Genomic DNA, 15,622 nt, shown 5'->3' with positions numbered 1-15,622 from the left:
CATTTGGTTTATTGCCATGCAAAGAGCAGCCTTTTCATATTGAGTGTAACACTCCCATGCATCTGTGGTTTGATCGGGTCATTTAACTCCTTTACTTTGGTTGTTTCATCTGAGAAGTCAGATTGCTAGGACTTGCATTTTTGACAAGTGGTGCTGGAGGATTAACTCATGAGTGTGCACTCTGGACTTCAGACAAGCTTGAAAAACTTTAATGAAGATTGCTTGTCCTGTACTTGAACACACTTGCACACAGCCTTATCCTGAGCACAGCTGACTGTTTGCTACTAGTATGTAAGGCAGTAAAGCCTGAATGTGCTCAGTAGGATTGGAATCAGAATAAAAATTTACTTTTAAGACAGCCATTGAAAATCCAAAGTTTAGGAAGAACCAAGAGAGACTCCAAAGGCTGAGGCAAGCAGGGATAGCTTTCCACTGATTCCAGTAGCAGGCTTTGAATGAAGTCTGTATCTCCCACAACTGGCTCAGTAGTTATCATTCCTCACCAAACATACTTCTTCATCTTCTGCTTCTCTCTGAAAACAGGAATCCAGGAAGTTCTTCAAGCCAGAAGAGACTATTTCTGATGTCAAGAAAAGGGAAGAAAACAGCATGTTGCTTCTGTACCTAGCTATCAAATCTAGCATTCTAATTAAAATATATATAAATGGGGAAAAATGTGAAAGATTGGAACACATACTTGTGGAACTGAGCTGATTTTTTTTTCCCTTGGAAAAAAGGGGATTTGATTGATCTTGAGATAATTAGGGAGTTGTAAATCTGGCTTGATGGAATTGTAAGAAGTCAATATGGCAGTGGATGAAAATAATCAAGATTTTGCAAACAAAATAAATAAGGATTTTTGAATTTGAGGAAGTCAGGAGCAGCACATTGTTCCACCTGTAGGTGCTGCATCCAAATGGTTGTGGTGGGTGATAAGGACCAATAAATGATAGGCAAGGCCCACCAACACCCTTGGTTGTTCACATAAAACTTGCTTTGGAGGAAATTGAATCTCCATGCTAGAGTATTGCATTGTCCATTTCATGCCTTCTACATTTCTGGTGAGGATTTTCTGGAAATAAGGGGAAGGGAGAGATAGATGCTGTATAGCAGCTACTCTGAATTTTAGTGCAAGCATCTAGGGTGCAGAGGAAGATACATGCAATAGTGAAAACTAATGCTGCAGGCCATAGCACAGGAGCAGGTAAAAGCTGCTTTACTTGGTGGTGGAAGAGTAAGGCTGAAGCAAGGAGTATGGGGAGCAAAGCTGACAAGAGCAACTAATTTGAGGGGAATAAAAGGTGGGAAAAAAAAGTTGAAATGCAAAATGATGCTCCTTGGCTGGAGCATTCTGTCTGCAAAGGATATGCCTGGTTACATGTGGCATTTGGCACAACTGCAAAATGATAGGAACAAATGAGAGTGGGGCGGGTAGGAACTTCCTACATCTTTCCTGCTGCTTCAAGTAATATGAAATGTCAAGTTTGTGCCCTTGTCTCATTGATGAAGTGTTGGCTCTAGGCCATCAGCAGGGAGGTAATTAACAATTACCTGGGGAAAGAGCAATACTAATAAGATAAATGATTGCTAAGGAGATAGGAAGTGTGAGTTTTGGGATATATGGCAGTGGGGCTGAGACTCTTCACCAATAGGACAGCAGTGCTAGAGAGCAGGAGACCAGCGGGACTGAGAGCTCCAGTGTTGGGGTATGGGTTTGAGTGCTGTAGCAGCCAGGGCTGTAAGGAGCAAGAGGTGGAGTTTGGTTATGAGGAAAATAGGTGGTACAGGAGACAGTGGACATTTAGAGGATGCATGCTGACATTGATTTTTGGAGAGGGTGGAGACAGAGATGAAAAGTTTGAAAGAAAGTCTGGTGGAAATTGAATCCATTTTGGAGAAAAGCAAGAAATTGTAGATTTACATGAGAAGAGAGGATGTAAGTCTTCCCCAGTAGCCCATTTTCCATCCACATATTCAGTTTGTGATGCCAGGCATAGTCTTCCTGTCTCTTGATGCAAAGCTATACCTCCCTTCTTGCTCTGTCCTCCCAGGCACCTCAGGGCTGTTACTTTTTTAAGCCTTTCCATCCCTTCATATTTCCATTCCTTCCAGGCTGATATTAGCCCAGTAGGCTATGCAGCAGCCTTGTGTGGCAGGCTGCCCCAAGAAACCAGCTCCAGAAGAAGAAAACACCATACTCCCCCATGCTTGGTGATACAGCCCACCGCACAGCAGACAGTGGCTGTTACCATGGTGCTGCATCACAAGAGTGGGTGTCTCTGGTGTCACACTCTGGCTGACACATGATACTTCTGTCTCGAGTCTTTTCCAGTTTTGGCTCCTGTCCTCTGCCGTGGGAATGAATGGTGTTTCCCTTTGTTTAGAAAATCTGCTGAGAGATCTGCCAGCTGAGGCCTTCCAGTTCTGACCAAAGCCAATAATGATCTGTTCACACTGACGAGGGTCACACTGCCCCAGTGAAATGGGCTTGTCCACATGTAACTTTCCACCTGTCATTTGTGCCTGATGTTTGCTCACTGCCCGGAGTGAGCACACCGCAGAGCTGGGGATGGATGTGGATGTGCCCATCCATTTCTAGCTCTCTGCTATCAACACCCATTGCAGATTTGTTCAAGCAGAGGAAGTCATCTTCTTAGTACTTTTCTTGAGAGCAATGTTGTTTGTGTTTCTGACTGGAGCATTTCAGCCAGAGGCAGCTGTATGAACATGCCAGAGTTACAAACCATAATTATCTCATTTTGGGGAGGAGAGTGGGGTGTTAGGTTTTATGTTTTCCCAGCTCTGAAGGCTGCTTGTTGCATGCCAGTGTGACACACAATTGTGGCTGTAGCAGTCCTTCTCTGACTCGGGTTTCCAGATGCTGATAATCCTGTAAAAAGCTGCTGTCTACCCTACCAAAAAAAAAAGCTATTGAATAAATATCCTTTTCCCCTCATGTCTCACTGACTTTGTATCTGATGTGCAGTCTCAGTCCTCTGAACCATCTGTAGCAGGATAAAGAGGACACTCGTGAAAAAGGGAAAATTGTACAGGAGACTCAACAGGAATATGCCAGGGTCTAAGGAAGCCAAAACCACAAAGCCACCATATCTTGGCTTGAAATGTATGCTTCCCTTGATGATAGCATACCATACAGTTACAGTATTTGGCATCTCTTTTTCTCTTTTTGGAGGTCAAGACCAGAAAGATTTCTTTGAGACTGGCTAAGGCTTCCATAGAAAGAATAATGCTGTGTAGTATTACATATATTGTTCAGGAGGGTAAAAGACCATTTCTCTTCTGCTCAAATACAATATCTCCTCACCTGTATGTTTTAATGCACTTCTGAACACCACTGCTGATATTTATGCAAAACATTCATTTTTCTTGTGGCTGATAGACTAGATATGCTACTTTACTAATGAATCCATCTGGTTACAAAATGCAGGCACAAAGCAGAGATGGCAGAAGGAATCAGTGAGTCTAGGGCAGATGGGGCTCTGAGTGGAAGACTCCTAAGAGTAGCCATGCTTAGGCAGAGGTATTTCACTTATTTTGAGATGGCCTTTGATAATCAGATTCAACAGATGAATGTAAGGTTCAGTGCTTCAGCCTGAATAAAAAAGGTGTCTCTTTCCTTATATGATTCCTTTGCTTTTCTACTAGGCTCTGTATCCTCTGGGAAAAAGCTGGAGATGTGCCTGCCAGATTGACTTGTGGGGATGATGATTCTGATGTGATGCATGCTCTGCAGTACAAAGCAGTGTGTCCTTGTTAAGCTAGGGCAGAGTTAATTTCTTCTCAGTAGCTGTTACAGGGCTCGTTTTTGATTCAGTGTGAGAATGCTGTTGATAACACACTGATGGTTTGTTCTTTGCCAAGTTGTGGTTATTCTAAGTCAAAGACTATTTTTCCCTTGTCTTGTGCTCTGCCAGGGAGGTGGCACGCAAATGAAAGTGGGAGGGAGCATGGCCAAGACAAGTGACCCGAAGAGATGTTCCCCACACAGAACGTCATGCTGAGTATTTGAAATGCGGGGAGTTACCTGGAAGGGTGGATGATCTGGTTTCACGAACGGGAGGTCTGGCTCAGTCAGTGGGTGGTGAGCAATTGCATAGTACATTACTTGATTATTTTTTATTAACGTTATTATTTACCATTATTATTTTATTTTCCTTTATTTTTGCTATTAAAGTGTTCTTATCTTAACACACATTATGTTATTCTTCTCCCCATTCCACAGGTGTGAGGGAGAAGAAGGGAGGAGGATGAGTGAGCAGCAGCATGATGCTTAATTTCCATCTGGGCTTAAACCATGACACAGTGAAAGAACCCTTCCCTTATATTCTCCCAATGCCAATCTATCTTTGCCATATGGAAAACATTGCAAAGAAACCAAAATGTGATTCTGTTCTTTAGCCTCCATGCGGCAAGTTGGGGGAAGGGAAAGAATCTTGGTGATTTGATCCCTAGAAAACTCCATCTAATGATCTAATATGGCAAAGATCCAGACAGAGAAACAACACCGAGCTCCTGGCAACTGGTTGAAATTTCCTTTCCCTTGCCTCCGCTGTTGGCATTCCCCTTGCTGGACTATCCTGACTTCCCAGACCTGGTCTCTTGCTTGCCTGTCAGGAGCAGGATGGAGGACTTTCCTCCATCCAGAGAGAAGGCTAGGTTGTACCCTTAGTGCTGGGAAGCAGCAGGAGCAGGACTTGCTAGGGCTTGGTAGCCCCAGAACAACCAGCTATTTCTCTGTCACTTTTGGAGATGCTTGGGAAGAATGTGGCCAACATCAATCTGACTGGAGCCCTTCTTCATGGTCTTCACTCTGGCAAACTTTTAGTATGGCCCCTAGGTTAGACCATGATTGCTGCACTGGGCTGCCACTTTTGGAGGGAGTTGGCAAAGAAAATATTTATTGACCTGTCTCTGCTGTGGGCTCATCAGTTCCACACAGACATCCAGAGCTGTGGCTGTTTGTTGGGGAGCCTGTTTAGAAGGTTGTACCCCCTACACATGGGCTGATTTCAGGACCCTGCAGTCCTTTCTAAAGAGAAGACCAAAGTGACAGATTTGCTAGACATGGGGAAGAGTAAGGGTTAAGATTAAGAGCAGATGTGACAGTAGAGACCCATGAGGTAACCAAGAACCTTCCAAAGCAGGGATATTCAGCAGGATTTTCTGTGTTCTTCAGTTTGACTTGAGCTAATAAGGAGATTTCTAAAGACTCACTCAGCAGGGGAGGTACTGTGAAGTCCTTGGATTTCGAAGTAGATATAAAATTTGAGATCCCCAAACTCTGATGGATAGAATAACAAATTCAAGATTTCCCATCAAATGGTCGAATTCTGGCTAGTTACAGGGCTCCCTGGGCAGAGAATGTTGGTCATTTCCTTTCCTCCCAATGAACATATCAGACAGAGGATGGAGTGAAGTGAAATCTCTGGATTGTTTCCTGGCCATAGCAAGACTCTAGAGAATTGTCCATGAGTGAAGGAGCAGGACAAGAGTCAGTTAACCCATAAAATTGAAGTTTCCAGGAGCTCTGGGTATGAGGCCAAACAAACCTGGCAACCTGTGAGGAAAAAGCCAAGTGAAGAATGGTGATACTGTCATGGCTTTGCAGCATACACCTCACACTGAAGCTGGCCAGCTAGCCAGTGTGTCCACTAGCGCATTCCATTCTGTAGCTGTCACCCTCGGGTTTACTATAATTATTTATACCTGAGTCTTTAAAAAAAAAATAGGAAGGTTACCATCTTTACACATGCTGGTTTTCTTACTTTGCACATCACATCCAAGTTTGCTGTTCCTCTTGTTGTTGCAGCTTCTTTTCCACCTTTAATTCAGAGAAAAATTGGTTGCAATGGCAACTATGTTTTTCTGAGTAAAACAGAAAAAAAAATGTTTTCCCAGCTGTTTCCAGAAAATCCAGACACATGAGGAAAATCCAGTAAATGATTAACTTTGTCTTTCCATCTGCAGAAAGTGGTGTTTCTGGTTAGGCTTTTAAAATGATATTATTTTTTTATATCCCTAGCCTTCTTCTCCCTCAAGACAAAAGAGAGTCTCTTTGATTTGAAATGCAATGTCGTGAGAAATTTTATGGTGAGTACCTGGATGATTACTTACTTGTGGTTTTCTGCCTTTTGAATAAGGAAAGATTATTTGGAAGTGAGTTTCCTGTACTGCTTTCCTGTGATGGCAACTTTATTGGCAAAAAATGACAGAGTTTATGCATTGGTTACTGTTTGCAGCACACTGAATTTAATACACTCCTTTTTTATTTTTCCTTCTTATTTATTTTTCTTCATTATGGGGTGGTATAGTGAGGTAGGTTATTTTCAGCTGTGAATTTTTGACCCAGGTAAGTTTGTCTTGGAAAGTAGAGGGGAAGAGACTGGTGCCATCTGGCTGGAACAAGCACTGACACAGCAATGCTCAATCCATGTATCCACTTAGGTGCTTCCCTGCTGATGAGAGAAAGCATCCTATGACCCTGTGTTGTGACCAGAAGCGGGTTTGACCCATGTGTTACAGAAAAACCAGAAAACCAGGTTTGGTTTGCTGCCCTGCTCCCACTCTGGAGGTCAAGTGTGGGCTTGCCTGACAAGCACATCTTGGCAGCCCTTGACACTGCCTGTTGTACCCATTTTCCTGTTTTTTTGACCTCCTGTTTTCTATCAAGACTCTTTGCAAACAAGCAGTCTGCCATAACCACTTTTTTGCCCAGTGTACCAGTTTTGCTATCTGGCATACCCAAACTTGATATTTTCAATACTGTCACCTGGGCAATCTCAGCTGACAGCATTACTAGGGCACTGTTGGCTTTGCAAGGCTCCACTCCCCCAAATACCCCCAGCAACTGCCTTTGCACTTTGGCTACTTCTTACACAAATCCCTCTTATCCAGCTGTCCCTCATGCTGCTTTCACACTTCTGTCTGCCACAACCACCAGCTTCTGAGATTGTCTCCCATTTCCCATGCCCTGCTCAGCCTCAGCCCAGCACCCATGCACATCACCTGCCCAGTGTTGGCTCCCTGCTTCCCATCACTGACCATGGTTGGGGAATTCAGAGCAGCTTAGCCACTGCACAGACTGGACTTGATTGCCATCTTCTGAGTTTTTGTTTGGGTTTTTTTTTTAATTTCTGTTTGGGTTGTTTAAAGATACATGCTGTATGCTCATGACTAAATTTTTTAACAATTAAGAGTGCTCTCTAACTGTGATATGTATTTCATAACTGCTTAGAAAGCTGCTAGGTTTTGTGTCAGCCTTTTGTGACTTTTATTTTCTTAATATAACTACCTGGAAATTTATATCAAGTGTTTGGACAAAAAAATACAGATTTCCTTCACAAATGTACTAACCCCACCACATTTCTCTGCTGATGGCCCATTCACAGAAATGTTTTAGGATTTAATATGGCCCTTCTGCAGAAAACAATGATCAGTGGTGTAAGAAACACCAGTTTGTGCCAATTTCAGGACTCCATCACTCTCCATTGCAGTGAAGCTAACCAAGAGGTAGATGCCCACATAGCAGAGGCTTGAACGACTATCCTGCCCCAGGCTGGCAAATGCTCTTCTTTCCTAGTCCTTTAGCACAGAGCATATTCCAGGCAGCCTAAATGTCTGTGTGACTCAGGCCAGATGCCTGGATAACAGAGAAAAGGTCAAATTTTGTCAACACAAATAGGGTGTGGAAAAGCTCCAAACTGGAGTGCAGTGGCTGCATCAGCCACCTAGGTGTCCAGGGCAGGGGATGTGCCTTGCAAGGGACATCACCAGCCCCTGACTCCAGCCCTGCCTTTGCTCCCAGCTGCCTCCTGGCCTGCAGTTGCATGACCTCAGCCTGTCAGGGAAGAGGCAGGCAGAGTGCATCAACTCCTCAGAGACCCAGGCGCTGGGTGATTTCTTTTTCTGCTGCATTAGCCATCTCAGATGTGGCACAGATGGGGAATCTGCAGCCTGTGCCCCCACACCGGCTCCCAGGGCCCCCAGGGTGTCTGACAGATGGGACAAAGCCCTGGCGGGGCCAAAACATGTTTGTCATCACAGCTGTGGCTGGGGAAGAGGGGTAAAGCCCTTCAGCACATCCCCCAGTCATGCAGGCACAATTCAGCCACAGAGGATGGGCACGGAGGAGCTGCATCACAGAGACCTCTTTGGGACCCTTGCCAGCTGTTTCAGGGGATGGAAAGACAGGTTGTCACCTATCTGTTCCCAGAGGACAGAAATGACTGGATTGGAGTGCTGCTGAGCAGGGCAGGGGGCAGGTCCTGTGCTGCTCCTGGGATGGATGGTTAAAGGCAGCCTGTGGTGCTGGAGAGCAGGTGAGAGGCTTAAGATGGGGAGAAGGGACGCTGTAGGGAAAGAGCACAATGCCTTCTGAAATACAGTGTACACCACTGGCATCCAGATGACAGAGGCAGTGCAGTCTGCTGCCAGGTGACGTGGGTGTAAAGCAGGGGCAGTACTGTTTGGGTAAACGTGGAGCTGGAAGTGGTGAGAAATAGTGGGTTCAGTCATGGAGAAGCAGTGTGAACTCTGCATGCCACAACCCTATTGAAAGAGTATGGGGAGGTGCTGCTGGATGGAGCCCCTCGACAAGTTGGAAGAGCCCAGAGATGGTGCTGCTACCCCTGTCTTATTGCCAAACAGGGAAAGCTTTAGGCGAGAGTGCTTCAAGCATTATGCCTGGACGTACTTTTATCCTGTTGGAAATGGATTTTTTTTCCCCATGGGCCTGAAGAAAGGCTGAGATTGCCCAGTGTTGGCAGCAAGGGTGGCTCTGGCACTGAGCTGTGAGGCCAGTGGGGAAGAAGGCAGGGCTAGGCTGTCTCCTAAGCCACAGAGGTGCTGCTCTGTCAGGGTGTGGTACACTTATGTCAGTGACTTCATGGTGATGCACTTCTGCCACAAGCACTGTCCAAAATCTTTCAGAAGAGCACAGCATTAGAGAACAACATTGTCTACCACCTAACACATGTTCTTTTTTACCCATGCTCATAATGAAGCAAACATACAATGTGTTCAGTGATTCCTGGTCCTCAAGGATTGTTCCAGAAAGCCTATCCTCAAGCTTGATCGGTTAAGACCAAAGAAGTTTTCAGCTGCTGCTGAACAAAACACAGATATACTGAACTTGCAGAAACTGACATCCTTCTTTATGTAGTCTGCCAGCTACTTGTGCAGTTAACTCCTCTAACTGGGCTAATGAGATTTGGGAGTATTTTCTAAAGCACGGCTTTTGATAGGGAAACCCCCACTTTTACTTAAGAGAACAAGGCTCAGAGGTCCTAGTTAGAGAAATTCTAATGATGTGGCTGAGTGCTCTAAAACCTGACAATGCAAGAGAGCTTCCAGCAAACTGTGAAAAAAAAGTGGAAAATCAGTTTCGAGTGTTCAGATGGGGCTACTCCAAAGACATCTGCGCTCTTCTGCTTTTTAAATGTGAACTGCGAGGGAAAGCCCCAGGGCTGGAAAAAAAACAAAAAACGGCTTCTGCTTTTTTTTTCCCTTTTTTTTTTTTTTTTCCTTTTTTTTTCATCTCCCAACAACTGCGAGCCGCGCTGAGGGGATTTAAGAGCAGAGTACGGCATGTCCCAGCCCCCGCGGGCTTTGCTCGTGTTCCTGCCCAGCGCCGCTGCTGCGGGCACGCGGTCTGGGTTGTGCTTTTCACTCTATTGCTTTGCTGAAATAATCCTGAAATAATTCCCTTTTATTTATTTATTTATTTATTTAAAGTCTTTTCAAGGAGCACGTGGTGCACTCGGCTCCCCTCCCCTTCATCGCGCCCACCCCCGCCCCCGTCTCCCCTGCCCTCCCCTGCCGGGCCGCCGCCCCGCCCCGCCGGGCCCGGCCCGGCCCCGCCGCCCGGCCCGCGCCGCTCCGCGCCCACCGCGCCGGGGCCGCCGCTCCGCTGCGGGCCGGGGGCGCCGCGGCACGGCACGGCACGGCACAGCCCGGCTCGGCGCGGCTGGGCTCAGCGCGGCCCGGCGGGAGGGCGGCTGCAATCCGCCGCGGCCGGCGATGGGAGATGGAGGGAGCCGGCGGTGCGGTAAGGGGCGGCGTATGCCCGTGCGGGTGCGGGGGTTGTGCTCAGCCGGAGGCACTTTTTCCCATTTACTCTTGCATTTTTCCTTTCCTCCTACCTTTCTTTTCTTCTTTCTATTTTCTTTTTGTTACTCTTTCTCTTTTCTTTCTTCCTTCTTCCCTTACCCCTTTTCCTCTTTCCTTTTATTGTTTTCCTTTCCCCCTCTTATTTTCTGTTCCTTTTTTTTCCTTTTTTTTTTTTTTCAAGTCCTTTTCACAGTGCCCTAAGAGAAAAAATGTCGGAGCCCACTTCTGTGCTCATAACTGCTAGATCCCAAGAGACACCAGCTGCAGCAGGGAAGCTGCACTCAGGGCTGGGACCCCGAGCCTGCTCGTCGTGCAGTTCGTTTTGCTTGTGTCTCCAAGTAACTTGTCTGTCTTAACACATCAGCACTGTTGCTGCACTGGCAAGCTCTCTTAATCCAGCCAAATTCTTGAATTAAACGAGACATTGTCAGAAAAGCGTTTGGCTGAGTAGTCGTAGCATTGCACTTTCAGGGCAAGAGTGGGGTTGAAATGATTTCCCCAAAAGTGTAAAACTGTAGAATAATAAACTACCCGGGCATGCTCCTGTGCAGTTGAGGTGTTATCTTCATCCTTGCTCCCGGGAACTGGAGCTACACTTCTCATTGAGAACATAAACTTATATTTGAAATGAGTTTGAACTGCACACAAACCCACTGAAGTTGCTAACTCCCATATAGGTGAGTATTTCCGTGCTATAAACATCAATTATCTGTCTGCCACACGGTCCAGTTAGTATATAGTCAGGCAAAGCTACATGTACATATTATTGAAGTGTTTTGGGTGTGTAATAGGCAACTGCAAGTACTCTTAGTTTTGTAGCTTCAGTCACACTTTAATTCTGTCTGTGCATAGGGCCATTAACACAGAATGTTAAATGCAGTATTTGTAATGAAACTGGAGGTTGCACACCCAGTGTTTGAAGCAATTGTAATAGACTGCTGAGAGTCATCCAAGCCTTTCTGGTTTAGCTAGTAAAAAGAAGCCTTTTTCTACTCCAAATGCTTTTTCATCAGTCATATCCTTAGTTGATGTGTTTCAGCAGATGTTACCAGTTTAATGCTCAGTGAATCTTTCCCAGCCCTGTTGATTTACACAAAGAGTTAGTTTTGGGGCATACTTTTAGTGGGAGAGAGGTGAAGTTAACCATGTTGGAGACCCCGTTCAAATGATCCCAATCAATTAGAGCCTTGGTTCATTGGAGAGTGTGAGAACATCCTTTGTGGTAGTGGTGATGATAAAAAAAATCCAGGAAACTTACATGCTGCTGTTTTCAAAACTTGAAACAAGTTTTGAAACAAAGAAGTTAGGACTTCTTAATCCACACAGAAAATTTTTGCATAACTGACCTGTGTGAAAGTGTTTCTCGTGAGCTATTCATGCTTAAGTGGATTGTTTGATTTACCATTTCCAATTTTCAATTTTCAGTTTGATCTCTATGCCATCAAAGTGAGAAGGAAAAGAACAGTGAGGATCTTAACAGAGTGTGCTAGTGGCTTTTTTTTCCCAGCAAATCATTCTTTACTGTTGTCAAGGTGCATAGCTGAAGGACATAGATGTTGTTTAGAGTACTTCCCCTCCCTGCCTCCACACCAACACAGTCCTTTCTATTCTTGCCCATCAAACCAGGAAACTCTGGCAATTGATTTTGCAGCTTTGATATAAGACATGGTTTGGGGTTTGATTCTTGTGGGCTGAGAGGCAGGCTCTCTGCAAGAGTGCCATGGAGCATCTCTGCAGGCACTTGTCTCCATGTGTGTGATCTGAGACAAGCTCTGGAAGATTCAGCATTTAGACAGCACATGTTGTACATCACACAAGGCCACCACACAAGCACTAAGTAAGGGTGCTTAGGCCATGGCTGATAAACTGCCTTTGTGCTTGCATAGTAGCTGATTGCTTGAAATCATCCCTGCTTCATGGAGAGACAGGCTAGCAGACCTGAGGGCTGGAGTGATTTTTCTCAGGCATGTGTTTTTCTGAGGCTTGTGTTTCTCCTTTGAGAACATCTGTTTACTTGCAAGGGTCTTGAGAGAGAGCAAGAGGCTGGGGTACTTTTGGGTGCTGATTTAAATGTCTTCTAGAGGTAGCACAATGTAGTGGCCTAGTGAAGGGAGCCCAAGAAAGGGAGGGAGGGGGTAGTGTCTGCATGGTATTAGGTACTGGGGAACCGTCTGCTAAGCTGCTGTTCTTCAGCTGGGGCTGCACAAACCTGTGAACTGCTGCCAGAGCTCAAAGATTGGGGCTGTCAGAGGATCCTGCTCCAGATCAGCTCTGCATTGTGAGTGCTGAGGATCCCCAGGGTGCAGCAGCTGTTAGAGTTGTTTGGTGAGAGTCTTGCTGAGCTCACCCAGCCAAGGTGGGAGTAATGTTCCTGGTCTCAGCAGGGACACATGCCACCCACTGCCCTTGAAAGGACATTTCCTTACAAATGGTCCCTGATGGAGAGCTGGCTTCTGGTGGAGCAGGGATTTCTTGATCTGCCACTTCTCGATCTGATTTCTTGATCTGCCACCAAGACCTGCTCAGTGACCTGGGTGGTTCATTGCATCCTGGGTTGTAAAATTGCATGTGGCTCCTTCCCTCTGGAAGTTTGGCTGAGAAGGGGGATGTGTGCTAGGGTGCTTCTCTGGGCAGTCACCATACAGCAAAGTGTGTCTGCAGATAAATTTAGGTCTTGTGCAATTTCTGTCCTAAACTTTTGAATATTTTCCTAAATTGATTGATGTCTGTCAAACCCCATGATCACAAAGACTATTTCCAATCCTTATTTTCCTGTTTGTAGTGATGCAAAATTGGGGGGTGAGGGAGAGTGTGTGTTAGAAGTAATTTTCTTCTATTAGATGAAAAAGCTGTTTGATACCAGCTCAAAGTGGATGTAAGTGTTCCATTGCTCTCAGGAATGGCACTGTTTGAAGTATCCTTCTGCAGTATGTTTGCATACAGAAGGATATGTTTGCAGTATGCAGATACTTTCTCTGATACTTTCAGCTCCTCCTTGCTCTGAGATGTTTCTTGCTGTTTTGCCAGCTTCTGTTCGAGACCACAGACTCCTGTGATGCTAATGCATCCAAACATTTATTCTCTTCATTACAGAGATGAGCAAGGCAGGTTGTGGATGGTGCTTAAAAGCAGGGGTGGGGTGAGAGCAAGCCCTCTGGGTGCGGGCTTGGTTGCTACAGGGTTGAATAGGAGTCAGAGGAGTTCCGGTATTATCTAGCCCTTGAAGCTTGAATGGCTTCTGAATTGACTGTACTTCCTGGATGCTGTAAGTAAAAAAACCTGTTTGGGCACTGGATCAGGCTGTCCATCGGGGATCAAGCTGTCCATCAGAGTGTGAGCACTGCATTTCTACCTCTGCTGAATACCTCAGCCACCAGTGATGGCTGTGGGAAGTGTGTGGCTCCCTTTGCTAACTGCACAGAAGATTTTCAGTGTTGCAATTTCTGGGCTAAGCCAAAGGAAACGAGGCTGGAGCTGGCTTCTGAGGGTGGCCTGCCAGGACAGAAACACAGCAGTCACTGCCATGCTTGCTGAGAACATAATGTCATAGCCACAGCAACTTTCTGCTGCCTGGTGAAAAGACTTTCTTGCACAGGACCAGGAGTTGGACTTGATGATTGTTATAGGTCCCTTCCAACTCAGTATTTTATGATTCTATGACTGAAAGGAGGCCCTTGTCTTGAAACTGTGATGCAGTAGTTCAGAAGCAGTAAGAAAACAACTTAATGGCACGGATTACATAACACAAGCCTCGCTTTTTGCAGAAGCCATGAATGGGGCTTGCTTTCTCTTTTTGGAGTGAAATGACACAGTGAAAGAGGTGACTTAAAGTGTACTCATTATTTTTTTACAACAGTTTTCAAATGGGAAGTGTCATTTGAGTAATAACTGCATCTCCCAGGCTGAATGAATGCCAAATGTGATGGCAAGATGCACTTAGGCCTGGGATATATCTGCATAACAGTGCTAATAGAAGAATGCTTCCCAGGGAAGCCCTGTTGTCAAAAGGAAACAAATTCTAGTACCAGCAAGTTCTGATTGTCGTCAGCTGTCTTGTCTGGGGACTTGCTGTGACTTAATGAGGAAAAAAGAAGAGGTATTAACTTCCTCACCAGTGGGACAGGAGTGCCAGCTGGCCTGTGTTGTGCTGCTTGTGGGGGATGTAACATCTCTGATGTCTTCTGCCTTCTTGCCACAGCTGGAGCTGCCTGTTGGCTCCTGACCACTTGCGGAGCCATAGCTGCCTGACAATGCTGGCAGTCCTTAAGGTGCACTTTATTAGCAAGCATTTGGTCTTAGCAAGCATTTGGTCTTGCAACAGTATTTTCAGTCCCCCCAGTGTCCGCACCTCAGGAGAAATTTGTTGATGTGTTTTCTCACTTCTGCCTTAATTGTGCCAGAGATAAGATGGCTCAGATCAAACTTCAGTCAAATTTCTGTTCAAAAAACTTCTCTTAAATCTAGGTAAGGCTCAGAAAAAAACTGCTGAGGGGAAAGCTGTAAAATTAATTTAAATATGTGATATGAAATAATCAGGCAGAATCAGGAAGCTGTGTCTAAAAATGCATACCCCGTTTTTGCATACTCTATTGCTGTGTTGTAGTTCTACAGTTTGTGCTTGCCACAGAGAAAAGGCAGGTTTTTGCAAATGTTAATTCTTCCAGTGTGGAGAGGTCTAATGGCTGGATGTGGGGTGGTTTTTTTTTTTTATTTGTTGGTTTTTTTTTTTTTTTTTAGCCATTCATTGAAATGAAATATTTTAATCACTTGGGGACACTACCTTGAACTATGTTTATAATATTGATTTGAAAAATGAAGATGAGCTCTCCCAATACCCTGTCCCTCCATTCATAAAAGCAGTGTATATTTAGCTGGACATAAAGAATGTACAGCACATGGCAAAGGATGCTGTCTGTAAAGTTTCAAGGGACAGCAGATGTTGGCTAGGGTTTTGCAAAGAATTTTGTTGCCTGAAGAGAAACAGAACTAACTTTTGAGAGGCTCATGAGGCATTTAGATATATTCAAATTTTAGCTTCCATGGAGGAGAAATCCATGTACAGCAGACCTGTAGCCTGGCTAAACACTGTCCTGACATCTGAGGTGCTTGAAGATGATGGAAGCCCACTACCTGCTGAAGTGAAGCAGTCTGTCAGTTTGCTAAATACTGGAACAAATTGAACAAAAACAGTAAATGCAAGATGTCTACTGCGTGCATCACAGAATTCTCTGGAAATAAGATGCTGTCTTCGCACAGTTTTTCTTAAATCATACCTGACCCCAATGCTCTTTGACATAGCTCAGGAATATACTTGCATTGTGGCTTTATAGAAGTCAAAACTTTTTTTGATGTTTTTCTTCATCTTTGTGTGTTATGTCTAAGAACACAGTGGTTCAAGCAGTGAGCTAAAGTCTTCTTCTCAGAGGACTTGTTTTGATTCTTGCACATACCTTAGAAGTAATCCGTAGATATCCAAAGGTCCATACAAAATGCA

The 15,622-nt window shown here is 45.0% G+C and overlaps 1 protein-coding gene across 1 annotated transcript in view; it reads left to right on the top strand.

Moving 5' to 3' along the window:
* The first annotated feature begins 10,004 nt into the window (after nucleotides 1-10,004).
* The window catches only part of PSD3 (pleckstrin and Sec7 domain containing 3), a 107,917-nt gene continuing 102,299 nt past the window's right edge, over nucleotides 10,005-15,622 (top strand). Inside the window, exon 1 of the mRNA XM_058043560.1 lies at nucleotides 10,005-10,066. Within this exon, the coding sequence (XP_057899543.1) occupies nucleotides 10,046-10,066 (21 nt within the window). The 5' untranslated portion in view covers nucleotides 10,005-10,045. The remainder of the gene's footprint in view (nucleotides 10,067-15,622) is intronic.

Source organism: Melospiza georgiana, chromosome Z (genome assembly GCF_028018845.1).
Source record: "Melospiza georgiana isolate bMelGeo1 chromosome Z, bMelGeo1.pri, whole genome shotgun sequence".
NCBI lineage: Eukaryota > Metazoa > Chordata > Aves > Passeriformes > Passerellidae > Melospiza > Melospiza georgiana.
This window is presented reverse-complemented; position numbering and strand designations above follow the sequence as displayed.